This window comes from Oryctolagus cuniculus, chromosome 18 (genome assembly GCF_964237555.1).
Source record: "Oryctolagus cuniculus chromosome 18, mOryCun1.1, whole genome shotgun sequence".
Lineage (NCBI taxonomy): Eukaryota > Metazoa > Chordata > Mammalia > Lagomorpha > Leporidae > Oryctolagus > Oryctolagus cuniculus.
The window spans coordinates 66158785-66169036 of record NC_091449.1 but is presented as its reverse complement, the minus strand read 5'-3'; the positions used below and the strand labels follow the sequence as shown (position 1 = coordinate 66169036).

At 61.1% G+C, this 10252-nt stretch overlaps 1 protein-coding gene across 1 annotated transcript in view; it reads left to right on the top strand.

Moving 5' to 3' along the window:
* Positions 1–6595: 6595 nt before the first annotated feature.
* Positions 6596–10252, top strand: part of COTL1 (coactosin like F-actin binding protein 1) — a 34455-nt gene continuing 30798 nt past the window's right edge. Inside the window, exons 1-2 of the mRNA XM_002723254.5 lie at positions 6596–6813; positions 6903–6985. Of these exons, the coding sequence (XP_002723300.1) occupies positions 6737–6813; positions 6903–6985 (160 nt within the window). The 5' untranslated portion in view covers positions 6596–6736. The remainder of the gene's footprint in view (positions 6814–6902; positions 6986–10252) is intronic.

Genomic DNA, 10252 nt, shown 5'->3' with positions numbered 1-10252 from the left:
TTGGTGTGGTTAAGACCTGCAGCAATTTCTCCGTACTTGAGACTTGAAAACATGTAATAAACACAGACACACACTGGAGTACACAAGGTCTTCAAAACATCCATGGAAATCGGAGTTACACAGACAGATTAGGAGAGGCAGAGAGAGAGAGAGAGAGAGAGAGAGGTCTTCCATCCACTCGTTCATTGTGCACTGCATTTGCCCTGAACTTTTGAGATAGTCCCTAGTGTGTACCTGCGTGTGTATGCTTATGTGTCTGTGTGTGTCTGTGCACGTCTCCATGTGTGTGCCTGTGTGCGTGTGTGTCCGTGCATCTGTATATGTGTGTCTTTGTACATGTGTGTGCATTCCCATGTGTGTGCGCATGTGTCTGTCTCTATATGTGTGTTCTTTTGTGCATATATGTATATGTCTCAGTGCACGTGAGTGTATGTGCACACCCGTGTATCTGTACGTGTCTCTGTGTGTGTCTTTCTCTGTGTTCACGTGTGCAACTTGTGTCTGTGTCTGTGCACATGTGTGTCGATGTGTGTGCACATGTGTCTGTGTGTCTGTGTCTGTCTGCATGTGTACCTGTGCCAGCACGTGTGTGTGCGTGTGTGAGATTATTTCTGTTTTCCAGTGTGGAGTCCAGCCCCCCCGCTGTTCCTAGTGCCCACACACCTATCAGGGGGCGTCGTGTTCCTGTACATGGGTTCTCCACGCAGCGCCTTCAGCAGTCCCTCTGTGGGAGGGGCTCCATTGCATGGAAGAGGAAACTGACAGGGTCCTAGTGAGTGCTGCCGAGCCTTTAACCACTAGGCCACACTGCCCCGGCAGTGCCTGGGCCCTCTGCCCTTCTCCCTGGCAGTTAGACCCCCAGCTGCAGGGCCCCGGGAAAGACCACCCTGCAAAGCTTCCTGATGCCTCTTTGCCGCGTTCTGACAATCGCTGAGATCTGGCACGGCCGGTCAATACCGTGTTCTATAATTACCCGCTCTGCCCAGGGCGCCCGCGGTGCAGCGACAGCCACGCTGCGAAGGCAGCTGCAGGATTGCAACTGCTTCCGGGTCTCTGACTACAGCGGAGGTGGGAATTCCGGGGTTTTCACTTGTAGCCCCGAGAACATGAAAGGCTGGCCACTGACTGTGCGTGTCTCCGCAGAGAGCAAAGCTGACCCTGCAGCACTGACGCTCCTCACCGGCAGCGCCAGTTTGCCTGCTTTGTCCATTTTTTCCGCCTCTTTGCTGTAGGCGCTAAGACCCCTGAGGTCAACCATTGCCTCTGCAACGCTCAACACTGGGGGCGGAGCCTCTGGCTGAGAGCTTGGGGAGCCCTGGGCGTGGTGCCAGGCGCCTTGGAGGAAGACCCACTAGGCTCACTCCCACAGGATACAGTTGCTACCTGACAGTGTGAGATACAATGTAATTACCACCGACCACACCGGAGACCTCCGGAGGGCGTTGTCCGTTTCCTGGTCAACAGCAGGTTTAAGAATCCTTGTGCCTGTCCCACTGCCCCGCCCACTTGCTGGCTCGCCCCTTCTGCTCTGCCTGACCTCCCCAGCCGGGGTCCTCTCTTTTCCAATGTTGGGAGCCCCCATTGCCTGAAACGCCTCCTGTCTGAGTTCCTCTTCTGTGACAGAGCCCAAGACCGGTGACAAGTTCATCTTGGCTCGTGGTTCTGAGGCTGGGGCAATCAAGAGTGTGGTAGGGCCCCTTCCCAGCGTCTGGTGAGCACCTCGTGTCGCAGGCGGGAAAGCAGAGGCTGTGGGGCCGGCCTGTGACGTAGTGGGTAAAACCGCTGCCCACGGCACCGACATCCCATATGGACACCAGTTCCAGTCTTGGCTGCTCCACTTCTGATCCAGCTCTCTGCTGTGGCCTGGGAAAGCAGCAAAAGATGGCCCAAGTGCTTGGGCCCCTGCACCCACGTGGAAGACCCAGAAGAAGCTCCTGGCTCCCGGCTTCAGGTCGGCCCAGCTCTGGCCGTTGCGGCCATTTGGGGAGTGAACAGCAGATGGAAGATCTCTCTCTCTCTGCCTTTCAAATAAATAAATATATTAAAAAAAAAAGCAGAAGGTGCCCAGGAAGAGCCAGCCTGCTCGCTCTGTGATAACTAATCCAGTCCCGGGGGACTCAGCCAGTCCCAGAGAAAGGCCTGAGTCCCTCCTAGCACACAGCCACGCCTGAGAGCCCCCGCCGGCACTGTGATTTCAGCCTGAGTTTCAGGGGGCTCCCCACGTCCTGACCACAGCGTCACCCTCTCCTCTCCTCCCTCCCTCTCTGGAAGTCCTCCTCAGCTCCCTGTGCAGCATTTTTTGTCCCTCCATACTGGGCTTTTGGGTTCCCTGTGTCCGAACTCTGTCCAGGTAAGCGCCCTTCCTTGGCCACATCATGGGAGAGGGACCAGTTGTAGGATGTGCTCAGTCACCTCTTTGCCCACATCCTGGTCACCACCCACAGCTCCCACCCAGCGTCTGCCCCGCACCCCTCACTTGCAGGTACCTAGATGTCATTTCCCCGTCACACCAGTGCTCCAGAGCCGCGGACCCCAAACCAGACACGTCTGCTGCACGTTCTCAATCTGTTTTCCACCCGTGTGTTCAGGCCTCGCCCTGAGGGCCTGCCTTGCTTCTTTTCATTTTTAGCCCCAAAACATATTTTGAGTGTCCGATTCAGCTGGGACTCGAACCAGTGCCCATATGGGATGCCAGCGCTACAGGCCAGGACTCTAACCTGCTGCACTACAGCACCTGCCCCACAACTATCTTTTTTATTTTTTAAGATTCACTTATTTACTTTAAAGTCAAAGTTACACAGAGAGAGAAGGAAAGGCAGAGAGAGAGAGGTCTTGCATCTGCTGGTTCACTCCCCAGATGACTGCAACAGCTGGAGCTGTGCCAATCTGAAGCCAGGAGCCAGGAGCTTCTTCCGGGTCTCCCATACGGGTGCAGGGGCCCAAGGACTTGGGCCATCTTTTGCTGCTTTCCCAGGCCATAGCAGAGAGCTGGATGGGAAGTGGAGCAGCCGGGACTTGAATTGAACATATTTTGAGTGTCCGATTCAGCTGGGACTCAAACCAGTGCTCATATGGGATGCCGGCACTACCGGCCAGGGCTTTAACCCTCGGCACCGGCCCCACAAGTATCTTTAAAGCCAACTGTTTTGTGCAGGTTTCAGTCCTGGCTGTTCCACTTCCACTTAAGCTCCCTGCTAATGCACCTGGGAGGGCAGTGGAGGATGGCCCAAGTGCTTTGGGCGCCTGCTACCAATGTGGGAGACCCAGAGGAAGCTCCTGACTTCTTGTTTGAGGCCATCTGGGGAGTGAACTCGGAAATGGAAGACTTCTGTCTCTCTGTAACTGCCTTTCGAATAAACCACTAAATCTTGAAAAACAAAAAAACCCAACCCTATTACACTTTCATCCCAGTAGGGGGCGCCCGCAACAATGCAGAGAAAGAGAACAATTGAAGGAAGGGCTGTAGGGTGTCCCAGCCACGGCACACTCAAGAGTTCATCCTGGCACGCCGCACCCTGAGACACCCATCATGCCCAGTGTCACGCGTGGGAGGAGGGCCACTTGGGTTTCTGGTAACTTAACACGCTGGACGGATCTGGCGTTCACAAGGTTCAGAAGCAAAATAACTCCAACGCAAGTCGGCGGCGACCCCTCCCCTGCAGCCCCCTGGCCCCCGGCTCTCTGCTTGGCCTGCTCCCAGGTAGGCTTCTCCTCCGCTCTCCCCGGGGATCCCGTGCGCACACAGGCCAGGCTCCACAGTCACGCTCATTCCTTCCGCCCCGAGGGCAGCGTGGTTCCGTGCACCTTGCTCTGTACCCAGCACCGTTTACCATGGATCTCGTCCACTGCCCCAGTCAGAACCCAAGGGCGCCTCACAGACATTCACTGGAAGCAGAATTTAAAAGATATGTTTCTGGGCCGGTGCCGTGGCTCACTAGGCTAATCCTCCACCTGCGGCGCCAGCACACCGGGTTCTAGTCCCGGTCGGGGCGCCGGATTCTGTCCCGGTTGCCCCTTTTCCAGGCCAGCTCTCTGCTGTGGCCTGGGAAGGCAGTGGAGGATGGCCCAAGTGCTTGGGCCCTGCACCCCATGGGAGACCAGGAGAAGCACCTGGCTCCTGCCATCGGATCAGCGCGGTGTGCCGGCCGCAGCGCACCAGCCACAGCGGCCATTGGAGGGTGAACCAACGGCAAAGGAAGACCTTTCTCTCTGTCTCTCTCTCACACTGTCCACTCTGCCTGTCAAAAATAATAATAAAAAAATTGATACTGTAAAAGATATGCTTCTTTGGTGTAAAAAAAAAAAGCTGAAATCCACGCATATAAGGGGTCTTCAAAACACTCTTGGAAAATGTGTATCATGGAAAAGCTATGCATGGGTTTAAAAATGTTTTTTTGCATCCAAACAAACTCATTGTTTAGTTCCGTTTTCCCATGAACCCCAGGCCGTGCTCTTAGACAGACAAGGTCTCCTTCTTTTTCCTTTCACAGCCTCCTCCTCCTCCCTGGCACGCCTGCGTCACCGTCCACTCGCCCGGTCCCCAGTGGAGAGGCGTGAGGCTCATTCCTGGCCTGCTCTCTTAGAAACAAAGCTCTCGCGCAGGGCAAGGCTCCCGCAGCCCCAGGCACATCCCAGGCACGGGCAGGCCACCCCCACCAGTGTCTCTGAGCGTGGGACCAGAGACTGTGACTGCGGGGTGCAGCCAGGGCTGCGCGGCAGGTGCACAGGTGCGCACACAGCTCTGGGACTCTGCTCGACACGGCCACGCGGCCTCCATCCAGGGTTGTGTGGACTGCCTCTCCTGCCAGCAAGACGCGGGAGGGCCTGGGTCTTCACAGCGTCCGTCAGCAGCGAAGCAGATTTGTTGCCAAGCTGCCGGTGGCGCTCTAACTCCGTTCCCCTTCCTAGGGGCTGAGGCCGAGGATCTTCCCCTGTGTTTAAGGGTTGTAGGATGTGCTCAGTCACCTCTTTGGCCCAGTTTTGTTTTTTGCAGGTCGACCCCTGCAGGTCAGCAGGATGGAGATCTGCGCTCCTGGGCTTTTCCCTGCTTTGTCTCGCAGGTGCACGGGGCGGAACCTCCTCCCTACAAGCAGCCTTTGCATGTTGGACGGAGCAATCGGCGCGGTGGCTCCTGATTTCCAGTTCTGGCCGGGGAGACCTTTCCCACTCCAGGCTTCCGGAGGAAGCGACCCGCACTCTGCTCCGGCCAATTCCTGTTTCCATCTTTGAACGCACCGGATCATCCGTGAGGAGGGGCCTATCCTCTGTCCCCTCCCAACAGCCCATTGTCCGTCCCCCTTATTGAGGAGCGAGGAAGGAACCACTCGGGCTGCACCGAACAGGAATCGCTTTGTCTTCCTTACGGCACATCTGTTCCACTGGTCTGAGCCGAGCCGCCTGCCCAGCCGCCCGCCCAGCCGCCCAGCCTCCGGGTCTTCATTCACTTGTTTCTGGTTTTGTTTCTGCTGACTGAGAATTCTAACAATAATTGGAAACTGTCGCTGACTGTCGGCTGTGGATTTAGGATTTAACTAGTTAATCACCAACAACATGTCAGTTACACCGGAACCTAAGCCGGCCTCGCGGGCATGAGAGGGGCGACCTCAGGGCTGCCTGGCCTGCGGCCGCAGGAGAGAGACAGCCCACTCTCCAGGGGCTGGCCTTCGCACCTGGTCTGACTCAGCGACCTGGGGGAGGGACAGCATGAGTCAGCTCTTGTGCCCCTAGCAGCCCGGAGCAGCTGGAGGGGCAGCTAAGCACTAAACAGTGGTCCCACCACCACCGGAGGCCGGGTGCTCCCTACTCCCCTGCTTTCCAAGCCCTCCCCACCCAGAGTCACAAAGCCCAGGACTGGACTGGGGGCGGTGGCCAGCGGTCATGCAGGAGGTCAGCCATTGGGAGGGGCCTGCAGCCTGGGGGGGGGAGGGTGGGGAGAGGAGAGGGGGAAGGGAGGCGGAGGGAGCGAGGCAGGGGAGGGGGTGGGGTGAGGAGAAGGGGGAGGAAGGGGAAGGGGGGGCCTGGGGTAAGGGGGGAGTAGAGGGGGATGCAGTGGGGGGGAGGGAAGGGGAGAGAGAGAGGGAGGGGGGGAACCTGGGCAGGAGGGTGGGCTCTGCAAGCAGAGGGAGGGAGCAGAGAGGAGGGCACAAAGTAGGGGGGAGGGGGCACGGGAGAGGACACAGGGGGTTAGGGAAGTGGGAGGAGCAGTGAGCGTGTGGGGGAAAGCCTAGAGTGGGGGGAGGGGAAGGAGAAAGAGGGTGTGGGGGGAAAGGAGTTGAGGAAATGAGACGTGGAGGCCTTGGGGACGAGGGGCAGGAGCGGCGACCGGCAGCGGTGCGGAGGAAGCTGCGGGGCGGCGCTCGGGGAGGGAGCGGGAGAGGGACCAGGGAAGAGCCCCGCCTCCGCCCCCACCGGCGCAGTGTTGCGCAACCCGAGCGTGCTGGGATTGGCCGTCGGGGAGTGGACACGCCCCGCCCCCGAGGCTGGGCTGCCAATGACAGCCAGGAGGCGGGGCGTCCGCCGCCAGCACGGCCAATGGCCGGAGGGGGCGGGGCGTCCGCGGCCCAGGTCCCCGCGCGCTCCCGGTCCGCAGTCGGAGCGGTCGCCGCGCTCGGAGCCCGCATCCCCGCGTCGCCGCCCGCCTGCCCGCCTCGGCGCGTGCCCGCCGCGCTCGGACTCCTGAGGCCGCGCGGGGCGCGCTCGGTGGCTCCGGCAGGACCCGCGCCGCGGCGCAGCAGCCATGGCCACCAAGATCGACAAGGAGGCTTGCCGCGCGGCGTACAACCTGGTGCGCGACGACGGCTCGGCGGTCATCTGGTGAGGCGCCCTCCCGTCCGCGCGCCGCGCCCCCGGGGCCGCGCGGCGCTCGGCCGGCTCACGCGCGTGTCTCTTGCTTCCCGCCGCAGGGTGACGTTCAGGTACGACGGCTGCACCATCGTCCCCGGCGAGCAGGGAGCCGAGTACGAGCGCTTCGTCCAGCAGTGCACAGGTAGGCGCGCCCGGCCTCGCGCGCAGGTGCGGCGGGCCCCGCCGAGGGCTCTGCCCGCGCGGCCCGCGGCTGCTCCCCCGAGGCTGGAGCCCTTCGCGTCCCCTCCTGCGCCCCCGCCCCCAGCCCTTGGGAGAAGTAACCCGGTTAGCGAGGAGGGGGCCTTTTTTTTTTTTTTTGAATTTGGAGACCACAGAGCCGGATACAAAGGAGCGCTCGCCGTGAGTCTGTGTGTGTCGGAAATCCGGCTCTGTCAGTGAGAAGTGAGAACCGCGGGGGCGCGTGGCCCTGGGCGGGAGGGCGCGCGGGATGCTCCGGGAGCTGGGGATGTCTCTGGTTTTATTCCGGGAGGGGCCCGCAGGTGTACGCTTAGGTTGAAAGGTTCCCGGTGCAGGTAACGCGCACGGTGCTGTCTGTGCTTCCCGGCGCCCTGGACCGCGGAGGGGCGGGCGGCACCGGGTGCAGCCGGAAATCTCAAGGCACAGAGGGAGGCCAGAGGACCTTAAGAGACCGAAGGAGGCCCTGACCCTGCCCCCAGCCCGGGGCCTCAGGTTGGGAGCCTGACTCCAGACAAAGGCGGCATAGCCGGGAGGTGAGGGCCGGGCCACCTGGGTCCCCAGGGCCACTTCCCTCGGGCATGTGGCTTCGCCTAACCCCACCCCCCTCCCCGGGGGAGGCCTGGGTTTCCTCGGTGTGCGGTGTGTGCGTGTGTAGTGGCCAGGGCGGTACTGCTACGGCTGCCCAGCCTTTTGTGAAGTGAATAAACCCAGAATTGTGCCAGCCGTGGCGTGGGCGCCTCTGTCCTTAGCTGAATGATATTTCCTATTTAGGTAGATTCCAAGCATATTTACGAAGTATCTGCTGTGGGCTGGGTGTAAGACGTGTGTGAGTGTGTGTGTGAGAGAGAGAGACAGAGGGAGAGAGAAAGAGAGAGGGAGGGAGGGAGGAAGGAAGAAGAGGACAGCTTGGGGGGAGGGGAAGGAGAGGTTTCGGAGAGAAGGGGGGGAGAGGAAGTCCCTGAGGAGGCCCCCACCCCATGCACGCTCCTGTTCACATGCAGATTGCACGTGTGTGTGTGTGTGAATTCCCCCCCCCCCCCAGCTGCCTGCGCACTCTCGGTCACGGTGGCAGAAGTGCACTTTGGAAGGTGTGCAGGGCCACGCGGTGTCAGGATCGGACCTCAGGCTCTGCCTCTGGAGCCCTGGCGCCCAGCCCCCTGGGCAGCGAGGGCACGAAATGCAAACTGCAGCTCCGCCCCCCGGCTGCTCACCCTCACAGCTCTCCCTGAAGCGGGGGAGGGGACATGGCCTCTGGTTCCATGCACCTTGCAGGGTTTCAGGGACTGTGGCTTCTTCCTCCATTCAGTGTGTGTGTGTGGGGGGCTTCCTCAGGGGCTTTCTCTCCCGGCTGCCACTCCCTCCTGGGCTCCCCCACCCCCCGCCCTCAGGTGATAGGGAAAGACACTGTCCTGTTGTCCTGTCTTTGTGGTCCCAGCCGGTGCCCGGGCCCGGGGCACACGTGGTTCCCCAGTGGCTCCGCGGCTTGTGTTCAGGACCCCTGTTCCCTACACGGTGGTGGGAGTGGGGAGTCTGGCGGGGGAGCTAAAAATGCTCTCCCTGCTGCTTGTTGGTCCCTGAGCCGGGCTGCTGCAGCCGGAGTGTGCCTGTGCTCCGCGGCCATCTGTCGGACCCGCACGTAGGCGAGTTCTGCTCGTGGGTCTGTTTTTGTTCCTCTCTGAGAACCTTGTCCCTTCCCGCTGCCATGTCCTTACCCTGGTCCCTGTGCCTGTCGCTTGCTGCCTGTGGTCCCTGCACCTGCCACACCTTACCTTGGGTATGTCTCCGAAGAGCTCTGTGCCACCGGTCCAGAGACCCGTCTGCCCTACAGGGAGGCCCCGAGGGGTTAAGTGGCTTGGCTGAGATCACACAACCGGGGAGGGGAGAGGTGGCAGGGAGGGGAGAGGTGGCGGGGAGGGGAGAGGTGGCGCTGAGCTGGGCCTCGGGCTGTCTGTCGCCAAGGCAGTGGTTGGGGTGCTCACCTCTGTGGCACTGTCTGCTTGCTCGCTCCACTGCAGGGCGGGCTCTTTGGTGGCCCTGAGTCCTGCCAGGTATCCTGGGGGGGCTCAGAGGAGAGATGCCCCCATCCCTTGGGCCTCTGGTTCCATGCACCTTGCAAGGTTTCAGGGACTGTGGCTTCTTCCTTCATTCATTGTGGTGGGGGGGGCTTCCTCAGGGGCTTTCTCTCCCGGCTGCCACTCCCTCCTGGGCTCCCCCCCAGCCAGCTCTGGGAAGTTCCTTCCCCAAGCCCTCAGGCCTGCTGTCTCTCTGTTCTAGGCACTGCCTGCCCACCCAGCCCTTGGCCCGGCCTCTCCCTGCAGCTGCTGCCGGGCTCCCTCTACCTCCAGGTTCTTTCTGTGGGCCCCGCCCGGTGTCTTCCCCGGCACCAGCCTGGCTCCGGCATCCCAAGATGCTTGTGGCGCAGTGGGGGAAGCCCAGCGCACACTCGTTGAAGCCAGACATCCCCGTGCAGCTCCTGATGAAGATGCAGTGTTGGTACACAGCGGCCGGGAAGGCTGCCTGGGCCCCACCTGGGGTGCTGCTGCTCCACCTGCCAGCCCCGGGGGCGGCGGGGGACGCTGGCTTGGGTGGGGCCGCCAGCTTTGATCTGTGGGCAGGGCTATCCAGGTGGAGCCTCTGCCAGGGGTCCTGTGTCCATCTTCCAAGCTCTGGGGGACAGGCCTGGGTCACATGCCACCCGCTGGAGTGGGGGAGGGGGCAGTGCCACCCAAACCACAATGCTGAGGGCTGGGGGCTTCCTGAGGGGAGGGTGGGTGCTGCTTCCTGAGGGGGGCAAACCAGGAGCAGGTGCACCCTCTGCCCCTCAGCCATCCTGGTCTCGGGGGCCTCCGTCTTCCTTGTCTTGTGTCCCTGCTCCTCATTGCCTGAATAACTCTCCCCAAAGCAAGCTTTTACCCAAGTCGCTCTGCTCGTTAACCTTCTCTGGCTGCCCGCTGCCCACTGAACTGAGCGCAGGCTATGGGATCGGCTTCCCAGGTGGCTGGCCCCCACCACGTCTCCAGCCCAGTAGCTGTGCAGGGACTTTTGTGCACCTGCAGCCCGGCACTGGGTGACACACCCCCGACAGGGAACTCCTCCTCCCTGTCTGTCCCAGACTCCGCTGCTCACTCAGGCCCGTGTGATCCTTCAACTGCTGGGGTACAGTGCAGTCAGAAAGTTCCCGGCTCTGCCTCGCACGCGCTGTGTGGCCCTG